Raw genomic sequence first — 24,362 nt, 5'->3', positions numbered from 1 at the left:
CACGTGGTGGAGCGACTCTAATGACCACAGCAGCCACGTGGTGGAGCGACTCTAATGACCACAGCAGCCACGTGGTGGAGCGACTCTAATGACCGCAGCAGCCACGTGGTGGAGCGACCCTAATGACCACAGCAGCCACGTGGTGGAGCGACTCTAATGACCGCAGCAGCCACGTGGTGGAGCGACTCTAATGGCCACAGCAGCCACGTGGTGGAGCGACTCTAATGGCCACAGCAGCCACGTGGTGGAGCGACTCTAATGACCACAGCAGCCACGTGGTGGAGCGACTCTAATGGCCACAGCAGCCACGTGGTGGAGCGACTCTAATGACCACAGCAGCCACGTGGTGGAGCGACTCTAATGGCCACAGCAGCCACGTGGTGGAGCGACTCTAATGACCACAGCAGCCACGTGGTGGAGCGACTCTAATGACCACAGCAGCCACGTGGTGGAGCGACTCTAATGGCCACAGCAGCCACGTGGTGGAGCGACTCTAATGACCACAGCAGCCACGTGGTGGAGCGACTCTAATGGCCACAGCAGCCACGTGGTGGAGCGACTCTAATGGCCACAGCAGCCACGTGGTGGAGCGACTCTAATGACCACAGCAGCCACGTGGTGGAGCGACTCTAATGGCCACAGCAGCCACGTGGTGGAGCGACTCTAATGACCACAGCAGCCACGTGGTGGAGCGACTCTAATGACCACAGCAGCCACGTGGTGGAGCGACTCTAATGACCACAGCAGCCACGTGGTGGAGCGACTCTAATGACCACAGCAGCCACGTGGTGGAGCGACTCTAATGACCACAGCAGCCACGTGGTGGAGCGTAATGGGCAGCACGTGGTGGAGGCGACTCTAATGACCACAGCAGCCACGTGTGGAGGACTCTAATGGCCACAGCAGCCACGTGGTGGAGCGACTCTAATGACCACAGCAGCCACGTGGTGGAGCGACTCTAATGGCCACAGCAGCCACGTGGTGGAGCGACTCTAATGGCCACAGCAGCCACATGTGTGACGACCCTAATGACCACAGCAGCCACGTGGTGGAGCGACTCTAATGGCCACAGCAGCCACATGTGTGACGACCCTAATGACCACGGCAGCCACATGGTGTGGCAACCCTAGTGACCACAGCAGCCACATGGTGTGGCAACCCTAGTGACCATAGCAGCCACATGGTGGGACGACGCTGATGACCACAGCAGCCACATGGTGTGGCGACCTTAATCACCATAGCGGTCACATGGTGTGGCAAGACAGAAAACCACATGAATATGGCTAAATTCCAAGCATTACTGCATGCCACTAGAGGAGCTAATGTCAGGTTGTGCTAAGTTGACAGGTCGCTGGACCCCCGCCTGCTGTGAAGCTCCTGCACCTGTGATTGGTAGCAGCGATGTCTTCAAAGCGCAGCTCAGGCCGCGAGATCAGGTCATACAGAATTATTTGTCTATCAATAACTGAATGGTCTGTGGCGACAGGCAAGGACGGTAGTTCACTTTTTACAAAACTTTTTGTGGCCTCCACAAAACGGCTTCTCCAGTCGTCGTTAGAAAAGGTTGTTGCCCGCATTGCAGAAATCTTCATCGCAAATATCATTGTCAATAATAACAATGAGAAATATACTCCGCTCGTGTAGATAAACCCCGCAGTCTTGTAAGGTTATGTCAGCGCAGCTGCGTGTTTTGACCATGACTGGCTGCTTTTGCCCAATAACACAAAAAATACTGCCCATCATCCGCGATGTAAATTCAAGCATCGATCCACAAAGCTTATGACACTTCTGTGCACCGAAGGGAATCTGTCTCTCATGTTTTTTTTTGTGGCATAATAGATTGCAATGCCAACCGGAATTAGTTCATTAGAGCCTGGCCCAGAAAACCAGTGAATAGCTTAACCGTTGTAAAGAGCTTGACTCAGCATTGCCTGTGTTAATCGCCGTGCGAATGGGTACGTGTTGAGTCAAACTATCCACAAGCTTAACGGATGTGTGATTCTGAAACTGGCAGCTGAGTCTTTTACCAGCTCCATGCCGTTTGAGACTGACGTTAAGACGGGTGTAGCGTGTGGGGCCTCCGCCGTGTTGCGTTATGACCAAACTGAAGAACACCGGTGGCACAGCAAACGTGCTAGCGCTTCTCCAAATATCCTAACAGTTAAGCTGAGGAACACGTCAACAAAACGTTCGCCACCTTTGTACCGTGCCTTGTAGACTGTCGGTAACTCATGTAGAGATCGAGAGACTGAGCATTTTCGTATTTGTGAATTTAAGCACATTGCTTGCTCGAATATGAACATTGGATGAGGCTGCCATTTGTTATGATGCTCAATGTGTGTGCGTTTGGGACTGAAGCCTTCTCAGAGCAGTGGACAACCTGAATCCACATATCTACACGATATTACCTACATGTGTTCGTTTTCCAAATGAAGGAGCTTTATTTGTCCACTAATGCCCCTTTTCCGAATACCCACTATCCAGTATTTCCTCGTGATTATCGTCATAACCCGGAAGGGCCAAGAAACGTAAAAGCTGTAGCCTTCAGATGTTAAATAATCCGTTGGCAACGTAAAGCACACATGTAGATGTAGGCGATGATGCGATCACACGCGACAGAGAAGTTTGTCTCCGACATAGCCATACGAATGAACATTGTCTGAGCGCCAAAAACACTTCACTGTTGCTCACCGCCTATCTCACGATGCTATGACACCGCTACGACATTGTCTTAAGCGTATCCCAGTGCATCTGTAATTTCCCGAAAATGTCACACAGTCACCACTTCCAAGCTCAGGTAACCCATAACCTGAGCCGAAACTGCTTCGCGGAAATATTTATAGAGACACGCGCCCGTGACGCCGCTCATGACGCCGCTCGGCACGCTTACCATGCAAGTTTCGTGTGGCGGGCGTGTCCGCTCCCGTCACGTCAGCGGGGGCCGCGGCGGCCGTGTCATCCCAGGTCAAATGTCACTGCGCCCGGGGCTGGACCTTGACCTCGGCCGGAGCCACTTTCACCCCTGAGCGAGCAGCGCGCGCTCGGATGCGACGGACGGCAGTAGTGGCGCGTGCGCCGGCGCCGACGCTCTGGCCGCCAGCTGATCCCTCGAGAGGAGAGGAGACGAACGCGACGCGTCCCGGCCGACCTGCCGCAGAGGAACCGCCGCCGCCGCTGCCGCCCCGAGCTGACCCGAGACACAGCGCTCGACTGAAGGTGAGCTCCGCGCGGGCCAAGCAAACGCGCCGGCTGGCCTAAACAAGCCCGCTCGATTCATGTAGCGAAACGCTTGCGGCACGACGACGGAGTTGCATACGTTTTGAGCACGCGCTAGGTGCTCAAAACATTTCCGGGCCTGTATCGGAAAGGTGCAAGTCCTCGGCATAAGCCAGGATGTCCACGTAACAGCATCAACAATCTGTAACATAATGAATGTATGGCTTCATTCTTCCAGTTAACCAAGCACACCATCTATTCCAAAATTTTCAGCTAACTGCGTGCCTTACAAAAGCCGTTCTTCATTTCACATCTGACATGTCAGAAACCAAATGGTATTGGTGGAGACCAATCACCAACCATTTCTTTGCGTTCCTGGGATGTCAGCCGTTCACTGGAAAACTTGATGCTCTCGCACACCATGTGACATGTTTTCCCACGATACCAGACAATTCGATTGCTGTTTTCTTTCCCATCGTCATGTGCTCCGTTTCTCCAGGGGCTATGGTCCGTTGGTGGAGTGCTTGCTCTGCGCATGTGATTTTGCTGTTGTCCATTTGTTCTGTTTTAGTGTCGTATGGCCTAAGGCTAGCACTAAGGGGTCGTTTCAGTGACAAAGCACTAGCTACGTCACGTAATTACTGACAGGGCATCCCGGACGTCCCCTGCAAGTTTTCGAGACAGCCTACAGATCGCACAAAGTACGCACGTGGAACGGTTTACATGCGGGCCATAGTGCCGGATGGACCCTCAGCAACTCGGGCGAAACCCACAGCTTGCTTCCGTATTCGTAAACAGCTCTCACTGTTGACTGAACAATGCACAGCTTAAGGACCACGGAGAGAAACTCGGCGCCAAAGTGTAAATATTCTAAATAATAACAGAGCATAGCAAGCAGGCAAGTTTGCTAGAAATTCGGTGTGATTTCTGCAAACGCAACACATACATTAAATGGATTAAAGGCTTCTCAAAACGTGTCCTAGAATTTCGCATACAAGGGACATCCAACTACCATTCTGAAAAGTAGCTCCACAGTCCCGATCCATCCCATGAAATATCGTAGCTTCTGAATTTTGCCTTCTACGATAACGATAAAGGACAACTACTGTCACTCTTTTAAATGCAAATAGGTAATGCTCGCCTTCCATTGGACTCGCGTTAAGACCAAAACTTTCCAAAACTATTACAGCGCAAAGAGCAAACTCTTGGCAAAAGGGAGTATTAGCTGAGTCGGAAGTCAACTCCACTGTATTCTATGTTAACACTTTTAGTTTTTGAGAATTTCAACCCACGTAAAACGTTCAAGTCTACCAAAGGTGTTTTTGTATTCCACTAGCTCTAGGTGGAAATATACATCAAAATGCTACAAATCTGCAATGTGGGGCCGTTTCTTCAGCCACAACGCTTTGAAATAAAACGTTGTCATAATTCCAAGCAGCACAATGCGTCAGTCCCGTCCGGCATAGCCCATCTTCAAGTGATAACCTTGCAGACATACTGGAGCGGAGAGACGCGGCTTACAAAAGGATGCGATGCGAATCAGTAAAAAATACAGAAACTCTACGCATCCGGCTAAGATTAAGTACCACCTTGGATGGCTCAACCATTCCAAAAGTACATGTGTTCGGGAAGCCACTCACGCAACATGCTTGCAGTATGAGCTTCTTCGTGTTGCGGAATATTTTCCTTGGAATCGTCTTGCTCCGTGCTCCGTGAACTGTAAAGGCTGAAATGCTCCGTGAACTGTAATAGTTTTACGTAGCATCGTATCTTTTTCCATTGGACGTAACAGACTGGTAACCGACCAAAAACCTGGGTCGTTGTTATAATCTTGCCACATTTACTTACCACCGTGTATGCACCCTTGCTGCCACCATCCGGCCGATCATGCGTCATGCCATAGGCAATGCAACCGAACTGCAATTAATCAAGGGATGTCCTGAAAAAGCATGCTCAGAAATTGAACACTCGATATAATCATAATGAAATGCTAAGGTCGTGCAGCTCTAACAAGCGTCTCCCGGGATGTGCTCGGCAAAGGGCGCATCGCAGAAAAGCTGGCTCAAAAAATGTGTGGCAAAAAGAACGACATGATAACCTGAAGCCCCGCAAAAACTGATGGCATCAACTATCGGCGGCCTCGAGAGCTGTCAACACCTATCAGATCAGCGCCGGTGTCCGGCGGCCAACCGCAGCCTCTGCTTCCGGCGCGAGCGCTGTTCGGTCGGCCCGCCACCGCTGCCGCCGCCCGGTGGCCGCGATCGGCGTAAAAACCGGCCCACTTGAGCGCCCCCGCTCATCACTCGCCAGGCGCTGGACTAACCAGCGGCTGCCGCTGATCAGCTGATCTCTCGGCGCGACGCTGCCGTCCAACGGCGCACGCGCCGTGCCGCTGCATCGTCCTGGGGCACCGCCGGCGCGCTGGCAGCACCCCGTTCCCATGGATTGCATGGGGTATCGCAATACATACACATATGAGCCTGAAAGGCGGCTCCTGTCCTTCACAGTGCTCACTGATTTTTCCATGTACGGAATCATGACGTACTAGCTAGGTTCTGCCGGTGCCTTGCTCTGATCGCGGAGGTGCTAATGTCGGGCTCTCCGCCCGCTCTACCTGTCTGCCGCTGGCCGGGCCGGTCCGGTTCATCCCACATGCCGGTGACCAGAGAAACTGCCCGACCCCAGCGCCGCTTGCTCGGGGCTGCCAACAAGAGAGCTATGCACATCCCCCTCGGATGACCATGCCGTGCGGGCACGCGCGTATCTGGGCCAGTGAGCGCCAGTTCGTTCCGGCCGAACAGTTCCAGATCGGGAACACTTAATAGATGAACTTTCTTTGCAATTAAAGTTCATTAAACCAACCTCATGACAGTGTAAATGTGGCTATACGACAGTGAATCGAAGATCAACCAGCGGAACATCGACATCATAGACACGAATCGCATGCGCTCCTGCCATGGGAGGTGCCACGGTCCGTCGATGTGGATATTACGTCATCAAGTCACCCCAGCCAATTGCGACCGGCCTCGCCCTTGTTGGCCCCGCGCACTCTGCTCCGATCGGACGCTGCTCCCCGCCCCGAGGCCATGTGCCCGGATCCTCCCGCCTGCGGGCGGGTTGTGGGTACGTCTCCCTCCGTCCGCTACGCGAGCTTCGGATCTCGAACGCAAGCAGCCTTCAAAACACGCCGCTGCACCACGGAGAGCCGCCCTCTGACCCTGGGCAGCACGGCGGAGGCCCGCTATCCGTACATCGCGCGCCAAGGAGCGCAGTGCTATTCAGCACCGGGCGAGCGCACAGCGTCGGCTCTGTGACGCCTGGGCCCGGGGGAAGGGGGGGGGGGGGGGCGGACCGTCCCGTGCCTCGTTGCACGCTGCAGGTCAGAGCGCAGCGCCGCGCCACCGCCAGAGGCGTGTGAACCGGCCCGGGAGCGTGCCGTCCCCGCTGACGGGCGTCAGCTGGCTGTGTTGCGTCGCTTGAAGGTGTGACGTCACGCTCATGCGTGTAACGAGCGTGAGAGAGGGAGCGACCTCCGGCCCCGCAGGCTCGGACAGGGATGTACGCTGTGCCCAGCGGCAAGGCGAGAGCCGACATCTTCATCTGGAGTAGTCATGCGTCGAACCTTTAGCCATCTGCAAAGGTATACGCTCAGACAGCGGTAATGCATTTGGAAGGTGGACCGTGTCATGCACGGACATTAGTTGCTATTGCATGGCACATTTAAGTTATGGGGGGAGCGTGATTTATGTGGTATACCTCACTCCTCTAGAATACATGTTGTACCAGGGTTTCCCGGTGATAGAAACAATAACCAACATGGATAGGTACGCGGGTGCATGGATAATACATTGTTTACGTACCAACCAATCGTTGTCTCGTGCTGTTCGTTTGGAAAACTTGTTAAAATCTACAGGATGGTCTTGGCGGTTATTTTTGTACAGTACCTACGAAAACGGTCTCGGTTAGCAACTCAAACAACTTTAATCTGCATGAGCACTGTCTGGTACATTTGCCGTTCAGTTGCTTGTTAGAATGATGACGTCGATGGGATGAGTCTCTTACTAGTAGATGGCAGCGATGTTGTCTTTATCATTACAACAACCAAGGCTTATAATTTTGTTGGTGCTCATCCAAAATGCCAAAATACCTCCATTACATAGTTTTAAATCTTGGTTTTACGGCGTGGACGATATAAGCCATCAATGTTGGACATGTTACATCGCACGTAAGTGTGGCTTTATGACTTGAAAATGATGTGGAGGAACCATGCAGGTCAGAAGTTCGTGACCGGTTTATCCTCACCGCGATTCTGAGGGTAATGACATTGCATGTAGCATCCGTCTTGAAACCTGGCTGTATAATCATAAGAAGGTACGCGTTTCACAACGGAGCGTTCAAAAACAGTCTTATGCATAGCAAAGTGAAAACCTTTAACCGTGGCAGAAATTCAAAGTCAATTTACAATTTTCTGGAAATCCTTGCTTTGTATGTTAAGAAGCAATCAATATGCTATGAGGACAGTAGGCAGTAATTACTTCTTCAAACTTTTTGTGTTGCATGTTCGAACGTTTTACGCAGAGGAAGCGCGCGATAACATACGAACGTGCTCGCCGCGCTTTTTAATTGACTCGAGGCCCTCTACGGCCCGGGCTGATATATTTACCTGCCTTCCCACTTTCTCGCTCGCTGTTTTCGGCACGGGGCCCCACCTCGGAGTCCCACGGCGCCGACTATATTTACTGCAGGCTCCACCCCAACGATGCTCACAAATCCCGTAAACGGAATACCCGCGGAGACCACCCTGCCAAGCAAATTGTCTGTGATTACCGCCTGATGGGGTGGAAGACGCTCGGCTCCTTTCACCCGGCCCGTGAACACCGGGACCCCATGGGCCGGCGTCGGCACTCGTCGGAGGCATCTGCGAGCGGCATGCAAGCGCGCCGGGCTTTCTCTCGCCTCCCCACTCCGGTCCCGTGTAACTCATGTGCCAGTCACTTGGAGCCGGCAGCCGGCACTTCGCCGCGCATGCGCAGAGGTGGCGGCCGGGCGAAGTCAACCCATGCTGACAGTGATGGGCCAATAAGAACGCTCCTCCACCTGATCGACGTCAGCTGGGAGCAAGTTTTTTCAGTTCAGCTGCTGACTGAAACGGCTGTCGGGCCAGATCGCCTGGTGGTAGGCATCCTTCAATATGACCGTAGGCGCTATGTGTAAAAATCATGTTTTCCAAAACCCCATTGAATTGCCATGTGTGTGGCGTGCAATCTCCTATCAGTACACTCATTGCCGACCGATCATGTCCCCGCTTTTGCATGAGCTTCCGTTCGTGCTTCTTCAGCAGATGCGTTAGCGGACCCGACAGGCCCGCCTTGCAGCGGGTTCCATCTTCTCTTGTCGGCTCGGTGGAACGTCAGCGTCGGAGAAGATGAAGTTGTGCTTCGGTGACGCATACAACCTGCGGTCACCAATGTGTGAGCCGCGTGCTAATGTAGACGGGCCAGGACCTCGCCCCTCGACGGCCACCGGTTCACGCCCGCTTCAACGCAGTCGAAACAAACCAGCCCACATGCACTACACGTCCCGCTCCGGCATCTCTGTCAGGTGCCGTGTGTCGACATTACGTCACCCGTTGCATCTGCTCTGTCGTCACGGCAGAACAGCTCGCTTCCTCGGACGCCCGCCGGTCCCAGGCTCAGCCGCTCGTTCCGCAGCGCTCGCGCCCGATCCGCCGGTCGTACGTCACCATCACTGTTCGGGCCCACCGGTCGCGCGCGAGATGTACGACTCTGCCCATCGCGCTCGGCGCGGGCACGCCGGCTCGGCACGCTGCGTCGTCTCGGCGCGCAGCCGTCGCCCGGTAGCCGGCGGGGCACCGTCTCTTGCGGCGCGCTCTGATGCAAGCCGCTGCGTGAAATGGGTCATGACCAGCCGCGTGACCTGTGACCCGCGCCCCTGCCGTCGGGCCGTCGCTAAGCGCGCCATTAGCAGCGGCCGCCGCCGCGGCGCGATACGTCAGGGGTAACAAGGGGGGGGGGATGTTTGCCCACTGTTTGCGCCGCCGCCGCCGCCACTGCGCCGCTGCGCCGCGGATGAGGTTGTTTGTGACCGCTGAGGCGGCTGCCGGCCCGCTGCTGGGCACAGAGGTCCGTCGACGGCCGCTCTGGGGCGGAGACGAGCTACTCCCGTGGGCGGGGGCGCCAGAGAAAGGACAGCCATCAAGGTGCCAGTACCGGAGAGATGAACTCTGCCGGTGTAGGTGTCCGGGCGCGCCCGACCCACCCACTTCGGCAACATCGCGGTGGACGGAGGCACTGTGGAGGGGGCGGGGCAGACACCACACGGACCCGGTCTTGCTTGTAGTGCTCAAAAGCCATCCCGTTCTGCTCCCCACCCCGTTTACATCGCAAAGACGCGCTGAACGCTGGGTCACGGGCTATCAGGCTTAATGGCTAGTAAGTAACCCATTCCCCCTGCGCTGAGGTCAGGTGACGCTGACCAGCCGCAACTGGAAATTCACGTTGCACAAACATGAAGCCTGTGACATACATTTCCTCCTGTTGTCAACATTTTGCGTGCTCATTGCACAGCCTTTTCCACTCATTTGAACGCTGCAGACCACCGTTATCGCAGCTGTTGCTTCTACTGGCTAATTTAGGGTGGGGGCAAGGACTAACGAACAGGGAAGGCGCCCTGGTGATGTTGGAGGCCAGTGGCGGCAGCTGGAGGCAGATGGCGCCCGGGGTGTGGGCTGACGGCGACCGTTCGTGATGACATCCGCTCGGCGGAGCCCTGTAGAGCGGCGTCGGCGGCCGAGGACGTCGCTCCCACACTGGCGCCGCCCCGGGCAGAGGCAGCGGGCGCCGCGACCGGCCTCAGTCCTGCCGACACCGGCGGCGGCCGACGCTGCGACTGTGTCGGCCACGCCGGGCGCGCGCTGACGGTCACCGTCTCTATCCAGCCGGCCGATTATGCTAATAAGCCGACGTCTCGGTGCGGCAGCAAGCGCGTGATCCAGTATGGCGCCGCGCAGAAAAAACCGACTCAATGTGGGACATCGCAACAGTGGGACGCTTCTGAAGCCGGAGCTGCTGCAGCGGCGCAGGTCAATGGTGTACTAATTTTAGCGCGTAGTGAGGTTAGTCTATGTAGCGCTCATTACACGTACAGATAACCAGCACGAGCTGAAAAACACGACAGCGGGAACTGAGACTTGTTTGCGCCGCTAATTGCCACGAGCGGTGCAGTAATTTAGATTTTCCGGCTCAGTGTGCCACCCAGATCCATGTAACAGCAGCAAACAATGTTACGGCTTGTTTCATCTGTTCATCTGAGGCCAGCGTGCCGGCTTCGCAGAGGTCACGGGATGCAGAAGGCCTGCGTACTATGTAAGCACGGGGCATCTGAGACGGTCTGTTATTTGGGGCTGAACAACATCAAGGCCGCGTATGGGCTTAAAGCGTGCAATTCGATATGATTTAACATGACCCTGTGATCTCATAAATGCAGTGGCGTTTTTGTTGCGCGAGTTATTAAAGGCTGATAGGAACCAATGTTCGAAGGCTGCAGTATGATAAGTAGGTATCGTTAGGTATCTGTTGCCTAGATCGTTTGGTCGTGCAGCACTTCGATATGCAGCAATTGTTAATAAACTACCTATCTACATCCGCGTCAATACGTTTTAACAGAACTGAAATGAACTCTTTTGTGAGCAGGGACGCAGTTTCGCGACATAAGTTGGAGGCTGAGCGCCAAAAAGGGGCAAAAACTGCCCCAAAATACATTGACCGACGGGTTTCTTTCGCATTTGGCCCACTTTCTTGCTCCACTTGAGGGGGATCTGGAGCCTAGCTTCGGGGGCGGGGGGGGGGGGATGGCGGGCTAGAGCCTCCCTCAATTGAATGAATAAATTTACCCTGAAAAGATGTATCATTCTCCGCTGGCATCTACAAAACCCACAGGATACCGTGCAGCTTTACCTGATTCAGTGAGGACGAAAGCGGCACCACGCCTCGCGTGCAGCCTCTAACACACTATCACCCGCGTAGTCCAGCGGCAGACCCCAAGCCCGAGCGGCAGACCGAGTCGCCGCCTCCTCACCGGCTCCAGAACGGGCGTGATGCGTCGACGGCGGCCAGAGAAAGCGTCGCGGCGCTACCGGCCAACGCGCGGCGATCGTGACACGCCCGGCGTACGGCCCGGCCCGACCGGCGGGCGCCTGGACGGCGGCGGGCCGTCGGCAAGACCGGCCAGCGGGCGGGCCGTCGGCAAGACCGGCCAGCGGGCGGGCCGTCGACGAAACCGTGCAGCGGACGGGACGTCGACAAAACCGGGCAGCGGACGGGCCGTCGACAAAACCGGGCAGCGGACGGGACGTTGGCAAACCGGGCAGCGGGCGGGACGTTAGCAAACCGGGCAGCGGGCGGGCCGTCGACAAAACCGGGTAGCGGACGGGCCGTTGGCGAACCGGGCAGCGGATGGACCGTCGACAAAACCGGGCAGCGGACGGGCCGTCGACAAAACCGGGAAGCAGGCTACCGGCGCGGCCGGCAACACCAACACGAATGCAGGGAGGTCCTGTTGGACGTGGCAACAGGAGACGACAGACTCCCCTCCCCCCCCCCCTCTCCCTGCTACGGAGGCGCGCCAGGTGGTGATGAGGATCGGGGACCTAGGCTGAGGCAGCCGGACGGAACGCATTCGTTGGTGTCACTCCGATGGTGCTCACTGCGATAACATTTCACCATACTTGGCGAGGTCCAACAGGAAAACAAAATTTCAATTTATAAAAAAGCAAAATATGCCATTAGCCGGAGTGATGAGTACCGCTTGAAGGCTACCACTTGAAGGCTTGAAGCTTGAAGGCTACCGCTTGCACTCGGGGACGCCAAAAGTAAATTTCATTTCAAAATCTTCGCGGGGCTTTATTCTAAAACTGCATTTCAACCATGCCTTGTATCCAACTGCAAACTCACTACAGCTAATGGTCGCTGTTTCCGGAAAAGGATTTGCGTTGCATTTGCAATAAGACAACATGAGGTGTTGAAAACGCTGTTTTTACACGTCCAGTGGGGACAACGGAGCAAGGAAAACACTCCTAGGATGAGGAAGGGGACAGTTGGTGTCCAGTCAACGCTCAAATAGTCAATATGCTCATTTGCAGAAAGTTGGAGGGCGCCTCAGCCCCTCTCCCCCACGCTCTCGCATCCCTGTTTAAAGGTGAGTCAATGTGACATTACACAGCTTTATTAAAGCTGATGTAAAACAACGCAAGGCGTCTCATTATAACGATTGTAACGTTATAATCTACACAAATTGTTAGCATGCAAGCAAACGACAATTTAGGCTATCCACTATGCAGGCATTCGCACGTTCCCAGCCACTACTGCACGTGTACAAGCCGCAACAAACCAACCCCTTATACGAATGGGCTACGTGTAATGCAGAAGCATGTGAACCAGCACGTCTGGAACACTCTCCTAATCTCCTCACAATCTTCCACTCCCGGATACTTCGCACACCTGTGCCGTTAATGGTTTTGCCATATATCACACATCACGCCCACCAGCGCCTCCATCAACACCCCGAATGGACGCGGCGCCGTCGGCGGCCGGATCCGCAGACGCCCCCTCCGCCGCGTGCTAATAATCTCCGCCCGAGTCGCCAGGCGTCCACACAATGTGCCGTAATGGAATCAACGGGAACCCGCCGCGCCGCGGCCCGCGCCCGCGATGGCTTAATGGTGGCCGATACCATCACCCTTGTAACAATCGCGATCGGTCGACCCCCGTGGCTGACCCGAGCCCGGCAGTGGAACACGCTGCCGCCGCCGGTCCAAACAACGTCATCGGTAGGGGCCACGGACGTCAGTGCGCAGCTCGGCAGCGCCGCCGAGGAGGTGGTGGTAAGGGGAGGGGTGAAGGTCGCGCGCGCGCACCGCTGTCCGCTCCCACACGGCGGGGCGGCGCGACAGACGGGGTCACGGGTGCAAGGCCTCCGCTCGGGCTGCGGTCGGTTAGCGTGCCGACTGGACGGGAGGGGAGGGGGAGGGGGGGGGGGAAGGCGTGACTACAGCGGCGAACGGACCGCCGCTCTGACGGCCGAACGGGCCTGGCGGCCGACGGCAGCCTGACGGCCGCTGGCTCGTGGACAGAGCCAGCCTAGGCAAGTCCTCAGATGCTCCGATGCGTCTTCGGGCAGCACTTCGAGAATGACGCTCGCCCGCGCGGCTCCTGGTGTCACCGGGCCTGCCCGGGGTACTGTTGATGGAGCTGAGAGCGCTGAAGCTGTGCGGCCTTGGATGGCCCGGTGTTTGCGAAGCCCGCGGTGAGGAGGGTGAGCCCGGGCTGGAGCCGCCGACGTGTGCCCCGAGGGGAGGGAGCCGGTTCCGCTGTATCGCAGCCGACCCTATCAGGTCACAGAACTTAATGACTTTTCTTCATGTAAACAATAACAAGTACTGTGTTAAACGTCCCGTGTAAGCGATGAAAACAACGGTTAGTTTAGGACTTTTATGCTACCGCCCTCCCCCACCCCAAAGATGAAGTTGGGTGCGCCAGCAGTCAGGATTATGGCAGTTCTGATTCCGCGTCTGGTAGGCTTGTCTGCCATCTGGCGCTGATAGGCCAGATGATTCACCGTCAGTGAGCTCGTTATTTTATGTTTTGAATGCCGGCCTGATGGGCCTATGGAAAATGCTTTCTATCAACTGCAGGTGACCGATCTTGATCGACACACGCTGCATTCGTAAATTATCATGATAACTCTCGGCAAGACGCCTAAGATTCCCGACCTTTCAAACCCAGAGCGAACTTCATTGAGGTCAATCACAGCTTTGCGGTTCTCCAGTCGTCCTCAACTCTGGGCCGGTGTCATTCGCTGAGAATCGCTGGGAGACGAGTTGGCAATATCTCCGCACAAAAATTTGTGAAATCTGTTTCGCCACGTTGCGCAATAATATCTTATGATTTGAAGTAGGGAAATTGTCCCTGCGATCAGCATAGCCAATTTTTCAATTACGATCACTTAGAAGGGAAATACCAAGCCACAAATGATACTCCAGCAGTAAAGAGCTAGTCAATTTCGTCGAACTCTCGCAACCTAATGCCAGCCAAGACACCTGCTGCCGCCAGTAACAACAGACCGGGGCACGAGCCGTCCATGCCGTCTGATGGATCACTGCGGAGCCGTCCGGCGCACAGTAATCACACCCGGAGCGGCCGCCAGCCGGAGGGACCGCGCGCAGATGAGCGATCCGTTGCCGGGTCAGGGGTCAAGGCCGCGGCAGCCCGCGGCCGAGGATCACCCGCGCGGCGCTCGGCCGCCGGTATTTAGCAAGAAACCGCGGAAACGCACGGTGAAAGTGCCGTCGGCGCCGGCCGACGCTGAGACAAAGCCGTGTTTGCGTTAGAATGGTCGGCCGGTGAGGTAACGCTGCCAGCGGGTCGGCCAGCGGTCAGGGGTGCTGACCCGACCCGGCCGGCCGCGCCCCGCCGCCGCTGCTGCCGGCCGACCCGACACACGGTCAGGGGCGCCAGCTGATCACCGGAGGCGTGACATTGACGCCGTGACGGTGACAATTGACGGGGGCGCGTGAGTGCAGTAGCAGCCAGCGTCACGAAGGCGGGGAGCGCCCGGTCTTCAGAACAGAACCGCGGCGAACGGGCGGCTGTCCCCGGGAGGGCAGCGGTGTTTCTGCTGTAATGCATGCAAGTCTCTAGGGTGTCTAGTCACCGTCGCTGACCGCGTGAGCTACGTCCGGAGTTTGGGTCGCCTCTTCGCCCATGGGGGCAGGATGTGTTGAAATGTCGTTGGTGGTGCGTGAGAACGACGGCCGCCCCCGTTCGGCCCACGTGCATACTGGTGTTATATTCTTGTGAAGCTCTACACTCACCAGCCTGCTGGTGGGAACAGCGACGTTGTGGTTGCTGCGATGAAAACTAGCAAAGTGTATCTGACAATAACAGCATCCGACAGTGGATGCTTCATCGATCTGAGCTGACCCATGCTGTTTCAGATGCTGCACACCGTGACTGCACGCTAATTGTATCAGTCGGCAGTTTACAGACCGCATGCAGCGCCTAAATATGCTGTACCCACTGCAGCTATTCCCCCCACGCTGCTTCGTATGCTACCCCAAATCGCCCACAGGTGTGCTCCATTCGATTCACCGCGATCTCGCGCAATGCAAGCGATAGCCTTGTGTAAGAGACTGATTTCTTCTTTTCTTCACTGTGCGCCTTCCAATCCCGTAATCGCCTATTCCACTTCTCAAACCAGTCAATTGCCGCGACGCGACCGTTTCCTTCGTCTGCGTCGCGGCGCGCACCTTTCGCCGCCGCGACGATCGCGTCGCGTTTTGCGCCACTTTAGCCGGTCGCGCCGCAATGGGATCCCACGACTGTAATTACTGTGCGGTGTTACTCGGTCGTGGCGGAGCCGGGCGAACAATGCGGTATTGTGCAGACGGCAGGCCGGCCGGCAGTTTTTGCCGGCACCGACCCTTCTTTTCCTCCTCCCGGACCGCTCAGCGGGGCGCTTTGGTTCATGGAGCAGGCGATTTCCATACCGTCCAGCTTAGCATCTCCCGCCTCCAGTTTATCTCGCACGGAGACACAAGACGGGACCAACACGGCGAATGCCTCATGCGACGTCGGCCAACATCGGCCATTACGAGGGGATGAAAGCTTGTGGTGACCGTTCCGCGTTAGATAATGTTGTACAACAAATACCCGACGCTGCAACGCCGCTTTACTGGATAGCGCGAAGCTTGGATTAAAGAAGACGCGACTGAGGACATTGGTTGGCTACCATCTGATGCCGCGGATGGGTGCGGATGTTGTGCTTTTTGGTATTGCGCGGGTGCAACAGCGTGGGTTATTTAGGACCGCCCTAGATCTTCGGGCACGGATTGCCAAAACGAGCTGCATATGTGGGAACCATAAACCGCCTGGCAAGCGGCCTTGAGCTGCGCTCATACTCGCGTTCGCAACTGCCCCTCTTTTCCTTTCCTCCCCAGCTGTGGCGCACGGGACGTCATGGTGACGTTAAGACTGACCCACATCTCCTCCCGACATTACAACCCCTCCCCTATCGCTAAGACCCGCTCCCCACAGTTCCCTTCTTTTGGATCTCGACAAGATGAGGCTCGCGACAGGCATGGCCAGCTCGCACGGCCCGTTTCTAGGGCAAGCGTGACGTGGGTGCATCCTTACAGGCGACCTCCACCAGCTTCATCGACTACCACCAGTCATCAGCGGAACGGGGCTTCGTGCGAACCGTGCCCAAGGCTGCTGCAGCTAATTATTACCGCTGCCGCTGGATGGGTGTCCGACGATCGGTTCTGCCGCGGCTCGGTTCTCCGTAATTAATTGTCCCTTCTTTTCAGCTCGAGAGGGATCGGCTGACAATAAACTCCAGACAAGAGTGCGATGGCTACGCAGAGACCTGGTTAGTGAAAACCGCTTGTCGAAATGAGAACACCTTCGATCATAGGATCATGAATCCATTCCGCTGGTGTGGAATGGATTTAGCATGAGTGTCACAACAGGCATCTCGGAAGGTAACGTTCCGTCTACAAAACAAAGCATTATTGGCCTGAAAGTGAAGCCCAGCTATCATACCTAGAAATCAACTATTCAAACATTTCCCATTCCTGTGCTCCCTCTCCCCAAATTTCAGGCCTGTGCTATGTTTGTCACCCTTATTTGTCTATTGTCGCTGTGTGAGGCTTTTATTTGGTCTCGCCAAAGGGTTTGCCTACAATATAAGGGCATCTACAGAAAAGTATGTGATAATAGAATGTGTAAGTAACTTGTTGAATATTGTCTATGCTGCAAAAGCTGCTGGGACACCCAAGCATACGTGAACAAAATCACGTGGAAATTGGCATAATCGGCAAACTTGATTAGCTTGAGGCAGACCCATCAAATCTCATCATTTTCATGTGCGTAATGCCTCTAACTGACCCTATGTCTACCTATTGTGAAATGTTTCCCTCCTTAATAGTCACATACAGCGGACGCGGCAAGCATACGGATATTTACGCACCGCACGTGCGGTAGGAATCTAAAGACTTTTCTATTTGATCGGCGGCTGTCGCAGCACACTTACCGCGATCGCAATGGCACACTCACTGTCTATGGTGCTAATGTAGGTTTAAGGTCATTGTTGTACGGCCCAGGGACCAGACTGGTTGTTACTGCTCAATGTTCATTGGTGCAAACGCTGCGCTGGGCCTCTCCATTGGCCACAGTGCCGGAATTCCTTGACACGGTCTGACCGCCAAAGATCTGTGTGTTTCTGTGGACCGCTAGAGCGTGCGGCCATTGTAACCGCGCGCGCTATCTCCGTCCATCAAAGCAGAACCAAGCGCGGTAAAGGCATGCGTCCGACGCCCGACCCGTACCGAATCCGACAGCCCGCGGTTCCAGCGCGGCCTCACCTGCCCTGCGGCGGCGGCACCTCGGGCCTGTCCCCGAGCGGCGCTCACAATGAGAGGCGGGCCGGGCGGGGCCGGGGCGGGCCACGGCCGACGGCACGACGCCCGCCGCTCGCCCTCTGGTCCGGGGGACGGCCGGTCACGACACGGGGTTAATTCGCTGGGTGACCCGACGCGGCGGAGCGGCGGCACAGATCGCGATCGCCCCGCGGCGCAGGCGGCGGGCAGGGCCGGCGTGTCGACACCGAACGGGGGCGCCATCTACGCCCGCCCCCCCCCCCGCCGGCCGGGTGGCCGCCGTAGCGAACCCGCCGCGAACGTGTCACCCGTGACTGCGTTGCCCCCCCCCCCCCCCCGCGACCGCGTCACCCTCGTCGCGATCGCGTCGGTCTCGCGACGGCGCGGAATTCATGCGCAGCTGCGGACAGGAGAGGCAACCTCGTACAGCGGCGCGATATCACGTACAAACAGGCGATGTCACGGTTTCATCACCGCCCATCGCGCGCGCCGGCCGCTACGAAAATAATTATTCGAGTTCCAGTGTGCTCACAGATTGGAAAGGTCAAGGGGCAATTGTCGTTTCAACACGGCTTTGTGTGCGCGCCTCTCTCGCCGGAGGTAAAGCGCGCGGCCGCGGTCGTCCATTAGAGCCGGCCGCCGTCTGCCAGGCCCGTGATCTTCCAGTCACCGCCAAGCCCAGGCACGTTGCGAAAAGAGGGGGGGGGGGGGGGCGGGGGCATATGACTCTGAGTGTGGCAGCAAGGCGCGAACACTGTCTCTAATTGATGGTGAGTCTGTCGACCAAGGACGAATGTCTGTGACGGGGGCTGCGGGGCATCGTGTATTTGCGCCCTGCTTAGCATAAAGGCATGCCCAGCCACCTGTTCGGTTCTCTGTGGGTCTTGCGGTGAGGGAAGATAGGCCTGGTAATGATGGGCTGGGTCTGATTTGAATGTCACTGGCAGTGGCCCGAGGCTGCCCACCTGCTCACTGATGTCTCCACTGAACTGCCTCTTGGGATGGTTCAAGCTCCCGGCTCCCAGTAAAGACTCAATCGTCCCTTCGATAGTCCGACACCTCCTCTGGGGATGGCCTGGAAAAGATCTGGAGAGGGCCACCACTCCAGCCGTCGGCCATTCAGAAGCAAAACAACCGCATCGGATGACATTTTATCGAGTCCCGGTGCGACCGTAGGCGCGTTGTTTGGCGCTGACTAAGTACCTCGGCTGTCTGTGAGATAAAATATCTGGTCGGATCGGGGCCTCCGTCCTAGTCCTGTTGTTCCTTGTCAAGGGAGATCTAGGTTCTTCCGATTTGCCTCCGATGTCCAACGAATCGTTATTGGTCATGTCGTTGTATCGCCATTCTCATATTTGCCTTCCTCTCGTCACAAAGGCGTCAGATTACCAGCCGAGCTATTCCAGCTTCGATCGGCTCGGTTGAAGAATTTCAGCTTTGATGGACCATGCTGATATTTCCAAATCTCTCTGACCTTTGGCTTCAAAGCCGTTTGCAGTGCCGTTTTGATGCTAATTTATTAGTCAGTGCCTCGCATGTGTGGCAACCGTTCATTATGAACGCCCGACACACTTCACAGTTCACGTTTGATCGTGGCCGAGAAGGGTCAGTGGGAGCGCACCCGTCGACCAAGCCAGAATTGTATTCATATGCGTGGTGATCTGCTGCGAACTCCGTTCAGGTGGCTCAGTTGGTTAGAGCGCCTGTCTTCCGCTCCACCCGCCAGCGGCAGGGTAGGTTCGAGTCGCTTTAGGGCGCTCGCTATTTGCCCTCGACAGGTATGGCCTGCGGCCGGTGGCGGCGGTCGCGATAAAGGTCAGTTCACGTCAGAGGCAGGACGGACCGTGCCGACCATTGCGGCATGTTAAGCTTTCGCCACCAAATTCTGCCGTTGCCTGGAATTGCGCGATCGGGTGGTGGGGTTCAGGGCTCACACAACAGGCATTGTTAGCGTGAGCGCTGATCCCAGAAATTCATCCATTCAAAGGGTTCGGATCAAATTGAAAAAATAATGAAAATAGCATAGGTTGTTCCCTTAAGTTTGTTCGAAGTGTTACGCTTTTTTCGTGTACTGGATCTGCACAAAAACATGCTACGAGCATTAGCCACAGGTCAGCTACGCTTTCGACACATTTGCAGTCATGCTGGATATTGTATCTCTTATCTTATCTCGTCGATGAGTGACATGCATCACAAATATGTCCACGCAACTCATGTTTTGATGGGAAGAATTCCGCAGCGTAAGCACTAACAGCCAAATTAACACGGTGAACGGAATCGAATCAGCCATGCTTTGAAATCACCAACGTCCAGCTTGCAGCATGCACTAAATCAACTCACTGGGGCAACACGTCCGCGCTGCGGAACCTCTACTGCCGGGGCATGGGCCAAGATCACCTTTCAAATAAAGGACAATTTCCTGCATTCCAAGTGCATCAGGAAGGTCGACCGTTCAGCGACGCTGACTAAAGCGACGGCGACCGCCCGGCCCGCAGGGAAGGGTTTCGTCTCGCTCCTCTGACGTCACCCTGCCCGACCCGTTGTTCCTGCCTAGTCATAGAACTAGTCATAGAACTAGCGCATGTCCGTTTTACAGCAGCTATGTCGCTCTGAGGAAGAGGAGAAGCCAGCGCCTACAGGGAGGATAACCATAGTCTGTGTTACAGCGGCCTGCGCCGCCCTGATGACGGGAGGGGGCCAGTGCCGCCAGCAGGATAACCGTCGCCTGTGTTACAGCGGCCTGCGCCGCTCTGGTGCTGGTGCTGGTGCTCGGCGCACCCCTGCTAACCGGCGGCCAGCAGCCGCCGCCCAACTACAGCTACGACGCGCTGCCAGACACCAGCTTCACGTGCGAGGGTCGCGTGGTGGGCGGCTACTACGCCGACGTGGAGGCCGGCTGCCAGATGTTTCATGTGTGCGGCACGTCACAGGTCAGGGGTCAGGCGGCCGCTCGCGGCTGGCGGCCGGACCGCCCGCGGCGCCGCGTGACCGCCGCACGCCGCCCGCCCGACCGGACCGGACCGGACCGGACGACGGCAGGACCGGACAGTGACGGAACGGCAACCGGCGACCGCGGCGGACAGTGAACGGCGCGCCGACCGGACAGTGACATGGGACCGGTCACTGGGCGCCGACGCTGATTACTGAGTCACTGCGAGCCGTTACAGCCGACAGCCTGGCTCGGCTCGCAGGAGCTGGGAGGTTCTGAAAAAGCGTGACAGCGTGACCATTCCCTTTCGCTTCTGACTAGATTTTTATATAGCGTGTGTTATGAGCGATGTCGCTGTATACAATAGGACAACCGGAGGACATACTGAGACTGTGGCTTCTAACCGTGTATATATCAGCTTACGTACGGTGCACACGCAGTGCAACGTAAATATGAATGTTGGAATTCTGCTGCAATTCCTTTAGGCAAGATACGGAATACAGAATCAAGCGCAAGATACAGCGCCGGTTCGGATATAAGCCAGGGTGCAAGCATAAACGTTGTTGGGAATCATCAAAACACTATCATTTGTTTCCTCACAATAGACAATGAGACTCACTACGGGTGCCGTTAACAGATCTATGTCGAGTTAATGACCATGTGATGCACCATCGTTGTTCCGAACCATGACCTATTGCATCGACTTCGTTAGCTTGTCAACAATGTGTAAAGGCAGCCGCTCACGCAAGCAATGATCAAATATACGTCTGTTGCATCGACCTCATGCATTACGGAGCGAAGCGGAACTTTTCTAAAATCCTCTGATGACGTCACTTGTCTCACGCTGCGTCCGCCCATTTCCAGCGCACCAGCTTTCGCTTCCTCTGCCCGAACAACACCGTATTCGACCAGCAACACCTGATCTGCGCCAGCTGGTTTCAAGTCAGCTGCGACCGCGCCACCGTGCTGTACGCGCGCAACTTCGAGATCTTCAAGACAGGCGCCGAGGAGGAGGTCGAGTTCAACGCGCTCGATGAGGACAGCCTGCCGCCGCTAGACGACTACGACTACCAGCCAGAGCTGGGCGGCATCGGACGCCTGATCGGCGGCGGCGGCGGCGGGCGCTCCGTCGGCGGTCAGCAGGTGCTGCCCTCCAGAGCCCCGGTGACGCGCCGGCCGGTGACGCAGGCTCCGGTGACGCAGGCTCCGGTGACACGCGTCCCGGCCGCCAGCTTCACCGCCAACAAGGCCCCGCGGCGGTTCGACCAGACCACGGCGGCCACCACACCGCGGCCCTCGCTGTCCTCGGCGGCCGGTGCCAGCTTCCGCGACCAGAGCACCTTCGCGGCGTCTCCGGGAACAACAGCGCCCTCCCGCCAGACGCCGTCGGCGCCGCCCGCCGCCGCCCGAGGCGCCTCGTCATCCTCGCAGCGACCATTCTCGTTCGCTGGCACGCCGGGGGCGCCGGCACGGGTTGTTACCAGCCGCACCACGGCCAGCCGGCCGGCGCCCACGTCGCCCCGCCCGGCTGCCTTCACACCGTCCGCAGCCGCTACGCCCAGCGCCGGTGTCTCCTTCAGCACGCCGAGGCCCGTATTCACTACCACGGGCACGTTCCCGTTCGGCTTCACCAGCGTACCACAGTCCAGCTTCGCCTTCGGCAGTGGCGGCTCCTTCTCCTTCGGCACAGCCGTTGACAGCCGCGCGAGCTCGGTGGTCTCATTACCCCGCGTGCCTCCGCCGACGCAGGCCGGCTCGACGCAGGGGAGCGAGGTCGCCTTCCAGCCGAGCTCGCCGCCGGCGGCGCAAACGACGGCGCCCGTCACGGCGCGGCCCCCCAGCGCGCAGCCTGTGACGCCGACACCGCAGCGCGCTGTGGCCGTGTCGTCGGTAGCGCCGTTTGTGCGCGGAACGACCCCTCGGCCGGATGAGCCGGCGCGCACTGTCAGCCCCGTGGCAGGCCGCTTCTTCGGAGCGAACGTGCTGCCGCAGCCTGCGGCGTCCGGTGGCGGGCCGCGCCCACGCGGCCGCGGCCGCAACACCTTCCGGCTCAACAGCGTCGACGCGGACCGCCTGCAAGACGTCACTGTCAGTGAGGACGACGTGGTTTACGTCGATGACGACATTAACTACATCGACGACACCGGCAGCGCCGCGGTGGCGACCACAGTGACGCCTGGCGGTCGGTTCAGCGCCACCGTACCCACGCGCAGCCCCTCGACACGCCTCTCCGGCGACGGCAGCGCCGTCACGACGTTCCGCCCGCGGCCATCTGGCGGCGGCGCGCCGAACTTCCGCCGTCGCCGGCCGCCTGTCCCCGCTGCGGCCTCGGCCGCCACCGGCACCACCGTCGGCCGACGGCGGGGTTCGCGGCGGCGCGGCGGCGCACGCCGTGGCCAGACGAACCGCGCGCCGGCCACTGTACGCGGCGCGGTCAGCCCCAGCCCGGCGACGCCCAGCGCCGTCCCGTCCCAGACAGCTGCGAGTTCCCGTCCCGCGGTGGCTGAAGCCAGTCCCCGTCCTACCGCGTCCCCTGGCAGCTCCCGTCCTTCGGTCGCTCGGGGCCCTCGCCCCACCGTAGCTCGGGGAGGCCCCCGTCCAACTGTGGCCCGTGGAAGCCCCCGTCCAGCTGTGGCCCGTGGAAGCCCCCGTCCAACTGTGGCCCGTGGAAGCCCCCGTCCTGCCGCCCGCACCAGCCCTCGTCCCGCCGCTTCCCAAGTCGACGCCGCGTCAGCGGCAGAGTTGAGCAACGAGATTGACACAGCACCGGCGTCACCGCGGCCGTCACGCCCTCGCGGTCGAGGCAGTCGCCGCTTCGACCCTCGCTTGCCCGGCGGCGACCTAAAGCCGGTGCAGTACGTGCGCGCCGGCCGCGGGCGCGCCAACCGGCCGTCACAGCCAGCGCGAGCACCCAGCCCGCAGGACGTCATCGCCGAGGTAGCGGCGCTCTCGGAGGACTTGAACCTGCTGGAGGACGCCGAGGAGAACGCTGAGGACAAGGAAGAGGAGGAAAGCACCGCAGGCGCGGCGCTTCCCCAGCTCTGAGGCAAACAACCGCTCCATCGACACGGGGTCCCGCGGCCGGCAGAGGTTCGTACCGGCACGGCCGCGCGGCACCACTGTCGCGCCGCCGCTCCGTCGGCCCACTGTGACGCCACGGCAGCCGGCAGGCCGACGACCGACAGCGCCGCCGGCCACCGCTGCCGCGCCGCTGGTCATCCGAAAGCGGATCCGCGTGCGCGGCAGGCCGAGCCGGCGACCGACCACGACACAGGCGCCAACAACGACGCCGACGCCGCTGCCGACGACGACGACGACGCCGGCCGGCGAGACGAGCACGCTGCCGACCAACAAGGAGGCGTCGCGCCTGGGCCGGCAGAACGGCTTTTTCCTGCGGCCAAAGCTGCAGCTGAGCTCGGCGCTGCCCATCGCCGCGCAGACGCGCCGTCTCAACGACGTCAACAGCCTGGCGTCGGAGCGCACGGGCCGCTCGCGTAACACGAGTCCGATCGCGTTCAACCGCGTGGTGCGCTCGACCACCCGCGCGCCCCTGCTTGACGCGCGCCTCTCCGACATTCTGTTCGCCTCAAGCTCGCCGGGCAGCGCGCGCAAGGACCCGGACTCGGACTACGACTACGAGTACTACGACAGCGACTTCCGGCTGGAGCACCAGCAGGCCATCGACGAGACCGACAACCTCTTCCAGACGCTGAGTCGGAAGACGCGGCGGACGTGAGGGGTGGGTGCGGGGAATCTCGCTCT

General features: G+C 58.0%; 1 protein-coding gene across 1 annotated transcript; it reads left to right on the top strand.

Annotated features, from left to right (window-relative positions):
* Positions 1-2,902: 2,902 nt before the first annotated feature.
* Positions 2,903-24,336, top strand: LOC119091518 (flocculation protein FLO11). Its single transcript, XM_037214325.1, has 6 exons — positions 2,903-3,216; positions 16,601-16,662; positions 20,408-20,601; positions 21,465-22,885; positions 23,408-23,618; positions 23,932-24,336. Exons 2-6 carry the CDS (start codon positions 16,644-16,646, stop codon positions 24,334-24,336), a joined length of 2,250 nt encoding a protein of 749 aa, XP_037070220.1. The 5' UTR covers positions 2,903-3,216; positions 16,601-16,643.
* Positions 24,337-24,362: the final 26 nt, after the last annotated feature.

This window comes from Pollicipes pollicipes, unplaced genomic scaffold (genome assembly GCF_011947565.3).
Source record: "Pollicipes pollicipes isolate AB1234 unplaced genomic scaffold, Ppol_2.1 Scaffold_3447;HRSCAF=4054_pilon_pilon_pilon, whole genome shotgun sequence".
Taxonomy (NCBI): Eukaryota; Metazoa; Arthropoda; class Thecostraca; order Pollicipedomorpha; family Pollicipedidae; genus Pollicipes; species Pollicipes pollicipes.
The sequence above is the reverse complement of the archived record's forward strand: the minus strand, read 5'-3'. Positions and strand labels throughout refer to the sequence as shown.